This window comes from Haliotis rubra, unplaced genomic scaffold, assembly GCF_003918875.1.
Source record: "Haliotis rubra isolate DU_JTF1 unplaced genomic scaffold, ASM391887v1 Scf30, whole genome shotgun sequence".
In the NCBI taxonomy this organism is placed as follows: Eukaryota; Metazoa; Mollusca; class Gastropoda; order Lepetellida; family Haliotidae; genus Haliotis; species Haliotis rubra.
In genome coordinates, this window is record NW_025766969.1 from 2,557,014 (window position 1) to 2,573,740 (window position 16,727).

Here is a 16,727-nt window from a genome sequence, read left to right on the forward strand (position 1 = left end):
ACATTGGTTAGATATTGCATTCAACACATATTGCTGAATGCATAATCAGGTGCAAATGTTGTCATGTGCACATTAAGGAAATTTGGTTTGCACCTGCATCGTTAAATTTTGCATCGTTGCTCAAAAAACTTCCCAGGTTTTATGATGAAGCAATAAGAGGCAACGTTTCAACGTTTTATAGGTTGTTTATAGGGTTGTCGCGTATTTCTAAAGAATTGTATATGTTGCTGTGTGGGTAACACTATTTGATGTCACCCCATTCGAACTTCCTTATGAATTACATTCAGCGATTCACGAACACACATGCCGAATTCTGTTAAAAGAAAGTACTCTGATGATTACGTTCCCAAAGTTTACGTCCATAATGAGGATGTACATCTCCACGTGTTTTATAGTGATACACAGAAACACAACTTCCCCATGAAAGATATTGTCTTGTTGACATACAAATATACAGCGAGTCGAAAAGAAAGGTAAATGTCATTGGCCATTCAAAGTAATTGAAAGAATTAAAGTTTGAGGAGCATGTTTTAAGAACAAACACAAAGGATTATGTAAGGGAATTTTGAAATTATTTGATAAAACAAATGGAACGTTCAATTTTTGTATTTGATAAATGTAGTTTAATGACATAATTATCCCTTACAGTCTATGAGATATAGCGTTTTATGGTACAACACAGAATATGATGGGACAAAGAAAATGGTTTCTTCTTGACTTATATCAGCTGCATTATGGAATGCAAGGCATCCAACAGCCATGTGACCATCACCGGATTGTGTGATTAAACCTTGCTGTGATATATACCCGGCCATATATTTCAACAACGGCAACTGTCCACATTCTGCCTTGCTGTGGAACTCGTTTCACATAAACTGAGTGAGTCTGTGATTTGGCTGAAATGCTGTCCAAAGCGTTGACTTGGTTGACACTGTGTCATCGGTTCCCATTTGCGCAGATCGATGCTCATGCTGTTGATCACTGGATTGTCTGGTCCAGACTCGATTATTTACAGACCATATAGCTGGAATATTGCTGAGTGCGGCGTAAAACTAAACTCACTTACTCACTGTCCAAAGCTGTGTATAGCTCAACTCATCATGATGACTCGTTGCACACATTTCTCTCATATCCTTTTGGCCCTGATAATGTACTGTTGCCTGTCAATATTGAGGATGCTACCACATGCTCTTTCTTATTGACAAAACCATAATTGCAGTGGGTGTGGTCCGAGCGTTTGTCCCTCCGATAAACGTTACACATGTTTATACTGCAATAAATGCATGTACATGTATTTTTAGGTCGACCTGTTATAATCCCAAACCGTGTTTTATACAGCTTATATTATACGAATACTGGTTGTGGTAAATCGATACATTGTACAAAAAAGCTTGTGATTCCGAACAGGTGTTTCATATGTGTGCACATGTACACAATGGTCTGCAGTTATACAGTTTTATAATGATATACAGTATCAACTCGGCATGATAGTTTCTTCTGCTGTGTCTACTGCAATCACTAATCATTATTAGAGTATATCTGGTATTCCTGTGATCCATTCATAGAAATTTCATCACTAGTTCTCGTTAACGCCTTTGGTCTCCACTTAGTATATGGTACGCCTTAGCCGCATCAATATTGGTGTACCTTTCCTGAGATCTTGACATTTGGTCTTAAATGTATTGATAGGTCTGGATTACATGTAATGAATTTAAATCGAATACACTTTTAACACGTGAATACATGTACAATATAAAAGTACTAGAATCTGTACTTTACTGAGAAAGTGTAATCCCAAATATAACATGTACAATATATGTTGCAGGTCCCCAGCTTATGAGAGAATGCCCCGACGTCGCTACCAGCTGATCAGAAGGTGAAGGCCGTCGCGCACCATGAGGCATAAAAGCAGTGGCGGTAGAGCGGCGGATGCACATGTTACATAAGGGGTTAATCCACCTAGCCGGACACTGACTGTCATCACACTCGTAGGGTTAATGTCATCACAGAGCGACCTTACGTGGTAGTAGTTTCCTAGGCGACATTACACCGGAAGGAGAGGTGGATAGAAGCTCTCCACTTCCGGAGGTAGAGAAATATTAGTAGAGTCTCGTTCTGGATAATAGTGATTCGCAGACTCGGATGGTGTGTTCACTGTGGATCAAGGTTTAGTTCTCCTTCGTTCCGACTGTTTGTGTGATTCATATAGAGGATCTATTGCAGAAGGATACAACAACAACCATTTATATTGCTTTGTGTACCAACAAAGGGGGCATTCGGTTGACCCTCTGTGTATTGACGAGGGAACACAATGACTGATGCAGATAACAGGGTTATCCTCAATGTAGGAGGCATACGTCATGAAACGTATAAAGCCACCTTGAAGAAAATCCCGGCCACTCGATTGTCCCGTTTGACGGAGGCCTTGGCCAACTATGATCCGGTACTCAATGAGTACTTTTTTGATCGCCATCCCGGGGTCTTTGCTCAAATCCTCAACTACTATCGTAGTGGCAAACTTCATTACCCGACCGATGTGTGCGGTCCGTTGTTTGAAGAGGAGTTGGAGTTCTGGTCTCTTGATGCCAACCAGGTGGAACCCTGTTGCTGGATGACGTACACACAGCACAGGGACACCCAAGATGTGCTCGCCATCTTGGATCGGTTGGATCTTGACACAGACAAACCAACAGAAGAGGACATCATGAAGAGGTTTGGACTTGAGGAAGAGTACAAACAAGGCGAGCTGAACTGCTGGCAGCGGATTAAACCAAAAATCTGGGCATTGTTCGATGAACCGTACTCGTCTACAGCCGCAAAGGCAAGTCACCAGGTGTTTTGACTTAAATTGCCACCTTTCAGTGTGTAGAGTCCTTGTTGTGATAGTCATGTCAACATTGACAACCTCCCCTTGGCTAGGCCTCAATACACTGAACCATGGGAAACCAAAAGAGAGAGTTACTTTCAAATAATTAAACTTTTCATACCAGTATTTACGTACAATTACAACAATATTTCATGCATACAATAGCTGTTTGAGTAGTCGCGTTTTTATAAAAACCAATCCTTTTCATATCCTAATTTTGGAAAGTTTCTTTTTCACAAAACGCCTACTCGATCAGTTATTTTTCCGAATACCGAAACAATAGTCTAATCTGTAATTTGGTCTTTCGACATCCATCTATATTACGTAATATGATTACATATAATTATTTTTAAAAATAACAAATAATAAATCCGTACTCTCTGTGTGGAGGACGCAAGAGTTCCTTCAACAGAGGTCCTACTCGATCAGTTGTTTGTCCTATGGTTCACTGTGATCGTAGAGCCATCTATCGGCGGAGGTCAAGCTAAAGGGGGGACATCTATATCGTGATCGACTCTTTCTCTTTGTTCTCTTAACTTAGACTGCTAGAACTCAGTTACACAATGTAGCATTATATATATATATATATACAACAAACTCACACTTTTTCTCGCTCCGGTACACCCCAGCGTGTTAGCCACGGCAATATCAAATGTTATCCAAGTAGCCGAAGATGCTTGCTTCCTAATGGAAAATGAAAGGCGGTCCCATCGATGATGACAAACGGAGGTATTCTAAAGGTGGCAATTTCCATTAATATTAACAGCTATGCGCTATGCCATATCAACAGCCACTGCATGACCACCTCACCTGTGTATTGGAATTTTAACATCTGGTTGGAGGGTATAAGCTTAACCACTGGTTGGAGGGTATGCTTCTTTTTGTCTTCAGGTTAAGTGATTGTCGAATATTAACCATCGTTTGACGAGATCTTGATGTAAGCTCTGTTTGTATTGAGGTTTTTCCTAAGGATATGTTGGTATGGATTGATAAGGCATTTCGGTCAAGCTAGTGTTTATGTATTGCTTTTCAATGTTTGGAGGAGTTTTAACCATTACCAAATTGTATGTGGTTGTGAATGACTGTGTACTTGTACAGTAGCCAACGATAGGTATGCTTCATCAGATATGTATGTCGTTGAATATCAGATATGCTCATCTTCGATTACATCACAGTAAGAGTATAAGCCTTGATAATCTAAAGCAGTGGATTAAACTTGCAATTAACCTCCGGAAAGTGCTAGTCTTTGAAAGAGCACGTGACGTCACCAGATTTTGTAATTTAAATTGTCGTCAAGTAGGAAGATTTTGAAGGACAGATATGGTGGTTTCAATTTGAAATTGAAATTATGTCTGCTAAATTAAAGAGACACCAGATATCATTTGCATGCGTTAGGATACCAGTGTACGTCTTAATAACTATGTAGGCAGGAGTGTTCTGTGATATCGGCCATGGCATGTTAATCTGGAAGGCGGGATATTTATACAAAGATATCTCTTTATTACTCAAGCAGTACCAATGTTGATCCTAGATTTTCAAAGTTTATTATTGAAATTGCCACATGGACCTACATAAAAATATTGTAATTTTTTAGTCACGCTAGCACAGCTTATCTTTCCGGTTAGGTAGGTATTTGTAAGCATGGCGTGAGCTGTGCCGGGAGATTGAACGTTGAGACTGTCTGGAGGGAGCTATTAAAGGGAAATTATTAAATCATTCTCCAGTAGGGTCTGCTGTGGGTTGAATGAAAACTACAAAGAGGTGTTTATTTATGTCACCGTATTATCAGTATGCGTTCAAATCGTGTATTTAGTTTTCAATTTGAGAGTGTAATGCCATCAATACCTCATTATAGTTTACACCTAGACGTTGGGTATATGGGCTAGGCGTGCAAATCGTTGTTGACCTTGTGTCCTCTGATGAGGTGAATTGGTGGGATGAAGATACAACGTCGGTACATTTATCCAAGATTTACTTGCTTAACATGTTACAAACTGCATAAGTCACTTATGTCTACTGGAGGTATTTATTATGTATCGGAAGTGAAATAATACCTGTTTGAAACCCTGACGCTGCTCACTGAAAACCTCCCTTCCTAAAAGTACACAATATGACACAAAACATTTATTCCACACTGAAACCCAATTTGCAAAGTTTATTGAAACTACAACTTTATAGAAACTTGAAACGAGTAAGATATTGTCTTTAATGTTAAAAAACATTATTGTGGTGTTCCAATAGAAACCCTTGTTCAGCAAATAACCTTGTCCAATCTCGAGTTCAGCAATTACTTTCTTTGGATCTCTGAGTGTTCAGCAAAGGCATCTGTGGAATCTTCTGGTTGAATATCTTTGTGTTCAGCGTCTAATCTTGTCGAATCTCAGTTTACATCAATTCAGCAACTAATTTCTTTGGATCTCAGTGTTTAGCAAAGACCTTTGTCAAATCGTTTGGTGTTCAGCAATTGGTTTGTTGAATTTCTTTGTGTACAACATCTGTTCTTGTCGAGTCATGGTTTTGTCAGAGTATATAATTAATGTACAAACAGTTGGTGTTCAGACTTCATAACTGTTCAGTCGGTTTACGTTCAACATCTGATCTTTTCGAAGAACTAGTAGGGGTTACAATATTTATTTGCTGAATCATTAAGTGTTTAGAATGAAATCATGTCGAATCATTACGTACTCTACAATAATACCCGCCGTAACATTGACTGTCCGGACTTTAATCTGGTTGAATCATTAGGTATCCATCAGCTTGATCTGCCGTACCATTGGGTGTTCGCAACCAAAACTTGTCTATCATCATAGGTGTGTCCATAACACAGAACTCGGAGAACTAATAACTCATGTGTCGTTCACCACCACTAACATAGCCCCAATCGGCTTTTGTGTACCTAACCAGTTTTACCTAAAACACTACCACTTAAAATATGGAAATTGTTTCATAAGTGCTGATGTGTTCTAGTTCAGATTTATAATGTATACAATGCATTACGCTCCTTTAGAAGATATATATGAGATCGGAATGATCTGTGCTTAAACCGTGTATGAATACAAACAAGTCACTGCATCTGCATCCGCCTCGTGGAAGTAGTTCTGCTTACGCAGCTTGGGGTGTATGCTTTCACTGTGCAAGGACATTATTGCATTATTGTAAGCCACCTTGAGCATTGTCCACACGTATGCAGGCACCTACACGTTTTCGTTTTGTTATGCAATGCCATTATTAAATGTCCCTGTTTCGCATAGCATACAGGACATGTCACTATCACCCATACCACTAACACGCCGAGAGCATGCTCATAACACTAATATTCCATACATTTTCGGATTAAGAGAAGAGAGTTCTCAGCTACTGAAACACACCCCGAATACGACTGTTGATTTCCTTTACATCATCTACATGCGAGTGTTGTGAATCTTGATGTTGTGTGTTGTGCTACGCTGCTGTTGTTTGTGGTGTGATATATTTAACTGGTAACGATAACATCAATTGATGCTGATTTCATCTCAATTCCTCTCAATGATATATCACTGTAACTAATGTTTTTAATAACGTAATTGTAAGATATTTTCATTTTTTAGAGGATAGTTAAGTATATATACATATATATATGTCTAGTGTCAAATGATTGATATGATGTAACGAAGCAGTCTTCTACTACCAGAATGTATGTACTCATGTTTACCGTCAGTTGTCGCTTGCACCCACTTCAAGCTATATGATCGCAGGATGGAGCATAATATGGGCCTCACTGCCAAATCAACAAAAACAGTTTAGCAAATAATTCAGTTTTACTTGGATATTATTCAAAGATGAGGTTAAATGTCAGTACCGTAGATATTGAAAAACATTTACGTGCACTGCTTTACAAGGCAAGAGCTTGGGGATCAGTGTCTTGTTTAGGGGCCGCGGAAGAATATGGGAACGTTTGGGAAACAAGGTTACTCCATTTGAGAGGCAGCAACAACGACATGAGGCAAGGTCTGCAACTAGAAGGTTATTGATCTCCATGGTGGAAAACGGAGATGGCGGGAGCGCAGCCTGCAAGCCAGCGAAGAAGTTGGCCACCACGACGTCGGTACGGCTGCATCATTTGGGCATTATGACGATTTATTCCTCGCAATGATGTCATGAGCTGATACAATGACGTAGGCACCGTGTTGCTTAGTGAACGATGACGTGGATGGCCGTGGTCGTCAACGTTCCTAGTCCCCAACGTGCATCTTCATCAAAGTGATGGGGAATGTGGCAGTGTGTTCGGATCGATATGCCAAATGGATATGGTCTGTTTCTGAATTTGGTCTCTTACTTGCTCGGTTTGTTGACGGGTTAGGCAGTGTCTTCACACACGGATCAAATGATTTAAAAAATCAATCATCCCACTTGATGGATAGTACTAGATCCTAATGGAATTGTTTCAGCTAAAGTCTGTTCCATATTTTACAGCTGTGAAGAACGAGGATAACCATGAAAGACAGCACGGTAGTTGCATCGCTGAATAGTTTTAATGCTTCAGTGCTAAATTCTTGTAAACACCACCCCTCATAATAATTAGTAAAGCAGCTAACATCTTTAAGATCTTCTAAAACGCAATACAAATGTCAGCCTCACTGTGTTTGCATTGTGTAAAAGTATGTTTGCGTTATGTACGTACAGCAAGTTTCCTTTTATCGTAACAAATACATAGTTTCACGGCCATTGAGATATACTGTGATCTCAATGACAATAAATGCCATAATTTGTTTAGGAAATATCGATGTGACAGATCACACCATCTAAGCGTGCTAAATGTTACTAAATGATATGAAGACTTCAGAAAGACATGATGATATGTTTGCTGCAAACAGTCTAATATCGATGATAATTGCAATGTCAAAATATATTCAAAGGGAGAAATGGCCGAGTGTTGCAATCACGCATTAGCATGGCGGGGTTAGTGTATGGTTAGAATTTAGACTCTTTGTTCACATCATCAACCACTAATTTCTGTGACATTCTTTCGGCGTATACCCCACTCACCTGTCGACAAAGATCAATAAATATTGAACAGCAACGCCAGAGAATGAACAGTATCTGACGAAACATATTCTTCTTAAAAGGCAAAATAGCGATAAAACGGATCAATTAATCCCAGAATATCGGAAAAGACACCGGGTGTTCGCGAGATGGTAACGCCTTCGTTTAGAAGAGGGATCTTGACACAGTTGACTGTGCCTACGTGGCGATCGCGCGGGACGTGGTTAGAAAAATATTATAATATCATCTGTTTACAGCATGGCGCATGTGAGCATATTTCAGCGTCCGTTTGTGTGTCACTGACCGTGGTCATTTCACGCCAACGGCCATATCGTGGGAACATTCTTTAATTATCTGTGGTGTAATATTGCTGTGTAAAATGAATGATATATCAATATCGTGTTGCAACAGTTTTCAAGGATGGTTTTGGACGGTGCGTGTATCACTGGCGCTAATCAGATGTAGTTGTTTTACAGCAAAGCATTTAATCAACTTAATCAGCTGAAGTTGGGCGTGTTTTGTCCGATGGAAGCTACTCTGTTCTCTCAGCGGGCCAATCGACAAGTTGAAAATGTAAGGGTGAAAAACAACGTTATTGATTCATGCTTGACGGGGTATGATAAAATCCATTCTAACATCCAGGAATGAATCCAAGAGACCAGGAGATTAATAAAACGTTGAAAAAACAATTCCTTCTCGGCGCGGCATGATAATTTTGTGTCATTCAGCTACAAAGAACATGTCTAATTCCTTTATGATTGAATTTTCTCAAGAAACCAAAACATAATTTTATATCATTACGTTTCCCGGTGAAACAAAGGAGAAGCAACAGAGGTCTTTCATCAACAGAATGACTATCACTCACCCAAAACTGCATTGACAACCAAGCAAGTCAACTAAAATCACAACCTCTTTGAAATTTTAGTTCTGAGAAAAAAAAATCAGAGAATTATTGAAACTGGCTATAACTAGGTATTGATTTTGTGCGAAGAGCTTCTCCTTTTGAAATGAAGCTACGTTATCTAGCAACTGGGCCTCGGAGCGAGAGAATCTCCAGACCTCCCATCGACCCACAAGCTCAGTTGTGATGTGAACAGGGTTGCTTATAGAATTGAATCTTGTCAATATGAACGTCCAACACTGATACTCACGGCGCTGCTATCAGTATGGACATAGCTGGGCTCCGTCGGTCGTATTCTCCAGTTAGTTCTGTTGGAACTGAATTGTCCATAGAATGCGAACAGTTACTGATGCGATCAAATCGAAACCTCTTTGTGTACTGAGCATATTAATGTTCTGTGGATGAAGTGAATAAATTAAATTTATCAATTTGGGTTAATATACTTTATAAATGACTAAGAAATGTCCTTAATCTTTCTTTTTTTTGAAAGATGCAATACATGTTCTGACAATTGATCCCACGTGGTGAACAGAGTGAATGCATTGCGTCGCTGTGAACATAACACAAAGAGACGTACACAACGTAATACGCATAAATGCACAATGTACTCTGTGAATGCATACACGTGATTGCATGATGTAAGCGGTGTATGGTATAACATGCATGCATAACAATAGTAAAGACATTAATGCATGACGTACACCGTATGAACTGATAACTTACATTTAGCATTACACATATATGAAAGTAGAAGAAACATTGTGAACAATATACAAATGAATGCATATTGTACAGTGTGAACATTTTACAGACGAATGCTTAACTAAACCGGAACAATATAAGATGGAATCATAAAGAACACTGTGAACAATACGCAGATGAATGCATAACGTTTAGTGTGAACATTATGCGGATGAATGCTTAACAAACATTGTGAATAATATAGAGAGTCATTTATAACGAAACCTGTGGACAATATACAGATGAACGTATAGCAACGGTGAACATTGTACAGACTAATGTATAACGAACACTGTAAACTATATGTAGATGAACGTATAGAACAGTAAACATTAAACAGATGTTTGCATAACAGATGAACATTATACAAATGAATGTGTAAAATCCAGTGTGAACACTATTCATAGTGGTTTATAATGAAGTCCGTGAATAATATACTGATGAATGTATAACACAAATAAACATTATACAGATGAATGCACAACGCATTATGCGAACATTATAAAGATACATTCATAACTGAACAACATACAGCCTAACGAAAACTGTTGACACTGTACAGCTGAATGCATAATGTAAACAGTGGACAGCAAACAGATGATAACGATCACTGTGAACTGTCTATGAAAAGTATACAGATGAAAGTTCAACTTCCACTGTGAACAGCATTTAAATGGACGAAAAAAGGATAACTGTTTACAACAGAGTTGAATGAACTACATACACTAAATGAACACTAAACTGAACTCTAAATGCATAAAATCCACTGTCAACTGTTCAGAGATAAACATATAGCCTGAAGCATGTAGATGAATCCATGACGTACATTACGTACTTAATACCATCATAGAGATCTTTACATAACGTACACAGTGAACAATGTACAGATGAATTCATCAAGTTCACTGTGAACTGTGTGGAAACTAATGCATAAACAGTATAACAATAATATATAACGTATAGGACGTTATAACCTGTATTCCTGTTAATGAACCACTGACAGTCGACATTGTGAACGGTGTACATCTGAATGCATAGCGGTCACATGTAAACAGTCCTTCGGGCAGATACATAACATACAAAATACCTTAGTATGCTTTCACTGTCACTTTGTTCCGCGCTAGAAGGGTGGTGAGAATCACCAAGGGTTAAACCGTTCGTACCGAAGGCCCGGGTTCGTTTCCGTGTATGTGCAATTTGTGTGAAGCTTTTATCCGGTATCCCCAGTCGTGATATTTGTTAAATATCACTGAACATCGACTCGCTCACTATCATCACGTAGTTTCTTAGCATCTGGGGGCGGTGGGTTAGCCTAGTGGTTGAAGCGTTCGTTCGTCACGACGAAGGCCTGGGTTCAATAAGGTTACAACGCGAGAAGCCCACTTCTGGTGGCCCCCGCCTTGATATTATATATATTGGTAATAGCGACGCAAAACCCAACTCACTCACTTATCATCTACTACTATAAAGTATGCGGCAAGACTGCTCTTCTGGTAGTGGATGGCACGGCCATTTATTGAACTTTACTGGGATGTACAACAGAACCTATACCAAACCAATACCATACTAAAATAACTTATGAAAGTCGTGTAAGAATCGTTACAGTGGAGTCGTTGGTTTTCACAACTCTACATGGAGCATATATTGTTTTCGAACAGGAACTTAAATGCAAGCATCTAGTTTGCCTCAAAGCCCCTCAACCATATCAGTTTCCATTCCGCACCGTGTTTTCTGAGGTTTTCCAATGTTAGGTATGATCCTTTTCAATCAAAACTGAGTAATTAATTCCCGTCAAAGTTACATATTTCAGAGACTAAACGTAATCTAACAACCATCGATCTTATAACTTTCCAGTCAATGAAAAGATGAAATAGGATCAAGTCATTGGTATTGATTCATTGGTAATTCTTTTCCATTAAATTATGTTTTCATTTATACATGAGTATGTCAGATGAAATTACACCAAACGGTACCAGTTTACAATGAATGCTATTTGCGTCCGATACATGTTTTCCAAGAGAAATCTATAATTGTATTACACAACAATCATATCATATTTCAACTGATTATGGAAGTCCATGAACTATCTAGTGCATTCAGTTACGGTGCACTGTACTATTAACCATTTAGCTCAGAAAAACAACATGGTTGCACTTTCAAACCATTGGTTCAATATATTGGTTTAGGTCAGCAAACCTGAGGAAATCGCCTCTTCCGAGTGAGTGAGTGAGTTGAGTTTTACGCCGCAATATTCCAGCTATATGGCGGCAGTCTGTAAATAATCGAGTCTGGACCAGACAACCCAGTGATCAACAGCATGAGCATCGATCTGCGCAAATGGGATCCTGACCACTCCTGATCCGGTTAGTCGCCTCTTACGACAAGCATGGGTTACTGAAGACCAATATTCTAACCCGGACTTTCACGGGTCGCCTCTTACGACAAGCATGGGTTACTGAAGACCAGTTCTTACCCGGATCTTCATGGGTAGGGTGCTAAAGGCAAAAGAGCGTTAACCATTGCATTAATGGATCACTGAAAATCAACCATAACACCGGGTGTTCGCGAAAATACAGTTATTTTCCCTATCTTAGCCAATTATCAGCTCCATTAACTGATGCCTTATATTGGTTCCGTATCCATAAATAATAACATCTTAAACTCTTTGAATATGGACAGCAAATGTGAGTTTGTCTATGTGAAATATAGACTCGGTATTTGAATTTTCGAAATAGTTAATAAATCATAACTGTGATCTGCTTTAAATGGGTGCTACAACTTGACAGCAGACAACTGACGGTGGACAATTAACAACCATCACATATTGGTGGTTTCTTCTATTTTATATTCTGTCATATGATTCTAATTATAGGTTTAAATTCCATTGTGATAATTGAAAACGTGAAATTTGTGCATGTTGTTTTGTTTTATTGTTGTTTGCTCAAACACTGTGGTGAACTGCAGTACATGGGTATGCTTTATGCCTTATAATGTACTGTAGCAGACAAATGTCAAAACTGAGGTCCACGGATTAAATGCCATTTTCCTGGCATAAAAGAATTTTTTTATTCCACCGGACTGAGGTTTGTGACATTTGTCTATACATGTCAGTATTGGCTAGTGCTTGCTACGTTTTGATGTTTTATATTTGGTTGTTTGACACCCGCAAAGTTGCAAGACATAACTAACGTTAATGTTATTTTTTTTTACTTTCAGATAATTGCGGTTATATCTGTGTTCTTCATAGTAATCTCTATATTGTCCTTCTGCCTCAAAACGCATCCCGAGATGAGAGTTCCGGTCTTGCGCAATACCACTTCCAAAACGGCTGACGGGAATACAACATGGCGACTAGAGAAAACAGAGACCGAACCTCACGACGCTTTTTTCTACATTGAATGTGCGAGCAATGCTTGGTTCACCTTCGAAATCATTATTCGCTTCATCGTAGCACCTAATAAATTTGATTTTTTGAAAGCACCCGTGAATATAATTGACATTGTAGCCACGTTATCTTTCTATTTAGATTTCTTGCTCACAAAACTACAACAGGAAAGCGACATGCTGGAGTTTTTTAGCATTATCCGTATCATGAGACTTTGTAAGCTAACGCGGCATTCCGCGGGACTGAAGATTCTCATTCATACCTTCAAAGCCAGTGCAAAGGAGTTAATCCTCCTCATATTCTTCCTCGTGCTCGGTATCGTCATCTTTGCAGCGCTCATCTACTATGCTGAGCGTATTCAGTATAACCCGGAAAATGACTTCCAGAGCATCCCTGTGGGCTTGTGGTGGGCCATAGTCACCATGACAACAGTGGGATACGGGGACATGGTCCCTAAAACCTATGTCGGGATGTTTGTTGGAGCCTTATGCGCATTGGCTGGTGTGCTTACGATAGCCCTTCCCGTACCTGTTATCGTCAGTAACTTCGCTCTGTTTTACTCGCATACTCAAGCAAGATCTAAACTACCCAAGAAGAGGAGACGGGTTCTACCAGTGGAGGCACCCCGCCCGAAGGGACCAAAAGCCCCAGGGGCGCCCGGGGGTGCTGGAGGCCCCGGACCAGGGGGCACACGCAGGATGAACGCCATCAAACATAACCATCCTGGGGCGTTAGAGGCGAAGATGGGCAGAATAGGTAAATGTCATTATTTGATAGTTGGTGTCGTTTAATCATTATTGTGATTTTAAAGTTCCCCTGTGGTATATTTCGTGTTGATGTAAAGGTGGTCCAGTGGTGATTCAAGTCCAATCATGTCCTTCCAATAGTTTCCCGGAATAGTCGCTCGCACTACCCCATCACGTATTCAGACAGCCCATCACACTTCAGCTCATTAGTACCAGTCGTAGATCAAGTTCCTCACACTGCGTCGATGTTAGAAGTACCCAACCATCAGTATTTTGCATGGTCTCTCTTCCAATACGCTGCTCATGAACTGTTGTTTATATAACTTCTGTCATATACGTCACACTGCACGTGTAACATATGCCTCACGTGCATAAACTTGACTTGCACATGTTTTCCATCTTCTACACTTACAGTCGCAGCGAAACCTACGCTCCCCGCCGTAGACTAGCGTACACGGTGATACTCAACTCGTACAGCCGAAATGCTGTTCAGTTTTGACAGGAACACATGTTATATATTTATATCCTGTAAACTAGTTAAGGACTGATGCATATATGGTTCTGTCGTCACCTTGACAACAGCAACTTCCTCCAGAGTGTGCTCTGAAAGAGCTACAAAACCGTATTTCACTTTAAGAGTATAAGGTTTATGAAAATATGAAATATATATTGCTGTATAAATCATTATAAATTATTATAATATAGGTATTGTTCATCATTGGGACTCATGGGGATGTTTCACACTTGTAATGGTAACGCAAGCAGCATTGTTGACGTAATACAAGAATATTTGTTGACGTCATGTGTAATGACTTCACATTAGATGATGGCGTCATAACATACCTCATATAGGCCACTTTATTCTTACCTATATTTCTTATGTGTCAATTTAAAAGGTGTCGCAGAACGCGTGTTTGAAATGTTACTGATATTCTTGGTCTGAGTAAATCTGTGTTTATCGTCATTACCCGTTATGTTAGAATCATCAATGTATGGTTAAAGTGTCTAAACTGGCCGGAAGAGCCATATTCAGTTGCTGCGGAGCTGGTTTTGCTTTAAACTTCCGTCCGACTAGAAAATAGACAGCTCTCCAGTATTGATGTCAGATATGTACGTTTTGTTACAAATTTTATTAGAGGAAATATCAATATTCGCCGAAGAGAATATTTAATAGACGTGAAATCTGGCGATTTGTTGGTAATGTGGTTCGGTAGACATCAGTCGATATGGGCACTTGAATTAGGGGCATCTGTTCGTTCGTTTACTCAGCAATTGAAGCATCAGAAGCTACGGTAACGTACATTTTCTCATTTCGTTCCCTTAAATCACGGTTGATTACTCTTCTTGATGCTTGTGAGCGAACAATATCTAACCGTACACGTGGCTAAATGTTCAGTATAATACACTTTGATGTGAAATATATTTCGTCGTAATATATCAGTTTCATAAATCACAAACAAATAATGTTTTTTTTGACAAGTTAAATGAAGTGTATTAGTGTAGTCATTTCAATCAAAAGGACCATATCGTTGCACATTCAAGTGTTGTGCTTAGGATATCCGTTTCTGATGTACGGTGTAAGGGAGATAACTCTTGTTTGTGCGCAATTTGAGCGGCGTGATATTGCTTTCAAGGAAGGATGCCTCATCGATAGGGGCAACAATGAAAGTGTTAAATCTGAAATTATATCTCATGTAGATAGGCATCTTAACCCAACTGTGATATGTTGCTAGTAAATTCATTATGCTAAAGCAAGAGTTAAATAAGTAATAAATGGACAATTTCACATTTTACACGAAACCTCAAGAATTGTAGCAATTAGATAGAACTGGAAATAATATTTTAAGAAATTTGAAACATCCACTGAAGGATGCCGGTGTGTTCAGATAAAGCGGTTTCTTTCTTAAGTGTCGTTCCGGGTTTATTTCTAATATCTAAATTGTGTAAACGAACTTTGAATATGGAGAGAATGTATCCCCTCTAATTTGAATTTGGGTAAGGGTATCATGACCCTGTATTAAATAATCGTTCTGCCCGTGCAGGTACAAAGTTATTGCCTCAACGTAAACCCTGGAAATAGAACAATCTCACACAAGGAAGTAACAGCGACTGACTGCTCCACGTGGCACAACATGTGTTGTTGAGCTCGAGCTATTTGTCAGCATCTCCGATGTTATAGCGGATAAAAACCTAATGTAGACATAGAACGACGTGATGAGTGCAGTGAGTTCAAACAGAGTATGACAGTGTAGACTTCTCGCTGTGTAATATATACTGAATTAACAATACTGATAGGTTTGGTTGCTTGGTTGGTTGTTTAACCCCGCACTCATCAATATTGTTTGGACCAGACGATCCAGTGATCACTGATAGGCGAATACGTAAACATGGCGCTTGTTTTTATGAACAACATTAGCACTTATCTTCAATGTATTAAGCATTAGAGTCACGCTTTCTGTAGCTCTATATTTTAACACAACATTGTATTCGAGAAACAAACCCAGGACTTAAAGTGCCTAAAGATGTGTCTTGGGTACTTAAGCTGGCTTGTGTTATGTGAAGCAAAGATATACATGTTTCACATGTCTCTCCCTTGAAGGGACCCTTATATTTAATTAGGACACAGTTTACATTTGTTCAGATTTATGAACATATTTTTACTGTTACTTTTCTCGACGTTTCTATTGGGAGACGTCCACGTACACTTATAACCCTGCTTCTCAATTTGTTACCCACATTTTGTGACACAATTCGTATGTTCACACAACTTAAAATTGTACTTAGAAATTGCATTTGCTTCAAAGCGATTTAGTGCTTGTAGGTAGAGCTTGCCTTTACTGTCGCCAGAGCAGTGGATATGTCCATGTATTGAATATATGTCTAGCTTTCTAGATCAACCTGGGATGTACATACACCTTGAGTGGGGTTCCGAGCCGGGTCCCACTCATTAGTTTGGACTGGAATTACCACAAGTCTACCGGTGTCCACTGCGTGAACCTGAGTGTTTATTGTACTTAATATTTCATTTTCAGGTGTGTGGCGTGCTATTGTCTTTATGCTACTGTT

General features: G+C 39.3%; 1 protein-coding gene across 14 annotated transcripts in view; it reads left to right on the forward strand.

Annotated features, from left to right (window-relative positions):
- Positions 1-16,727, forward strand: part of LOC124282593 (potassium voltage-gated channel protein Shaw-like) — a 133,763-nt gene that overhangs the window by 102,127 nt on the left and 14,909 nt on the right. For 13 of the 14 annotated variants that reach the window (XR_006900200.1, XM_046718610.1, XM_046718603.1 and 10 more), the window contains 2 exons: positions 1,826-2,833; positions 12,747-13,671. Coding sequence is in view for 13 of the 14 variants with exons in the window: in XM_046718610.1 (XP_046574566.1) it covers positions 2,312-2,833; positions 12,747-13,671 (1,447 nt within the window). In the remaining variant the exon portion in view is untranslated. The remainder of the gene's footprint in view (positions 1-1,825; positions 2,834-12,746; positions 13,672-16,727) is intronic. The other variant, XM_046718605.1, reaches the window with a different exon arrangement.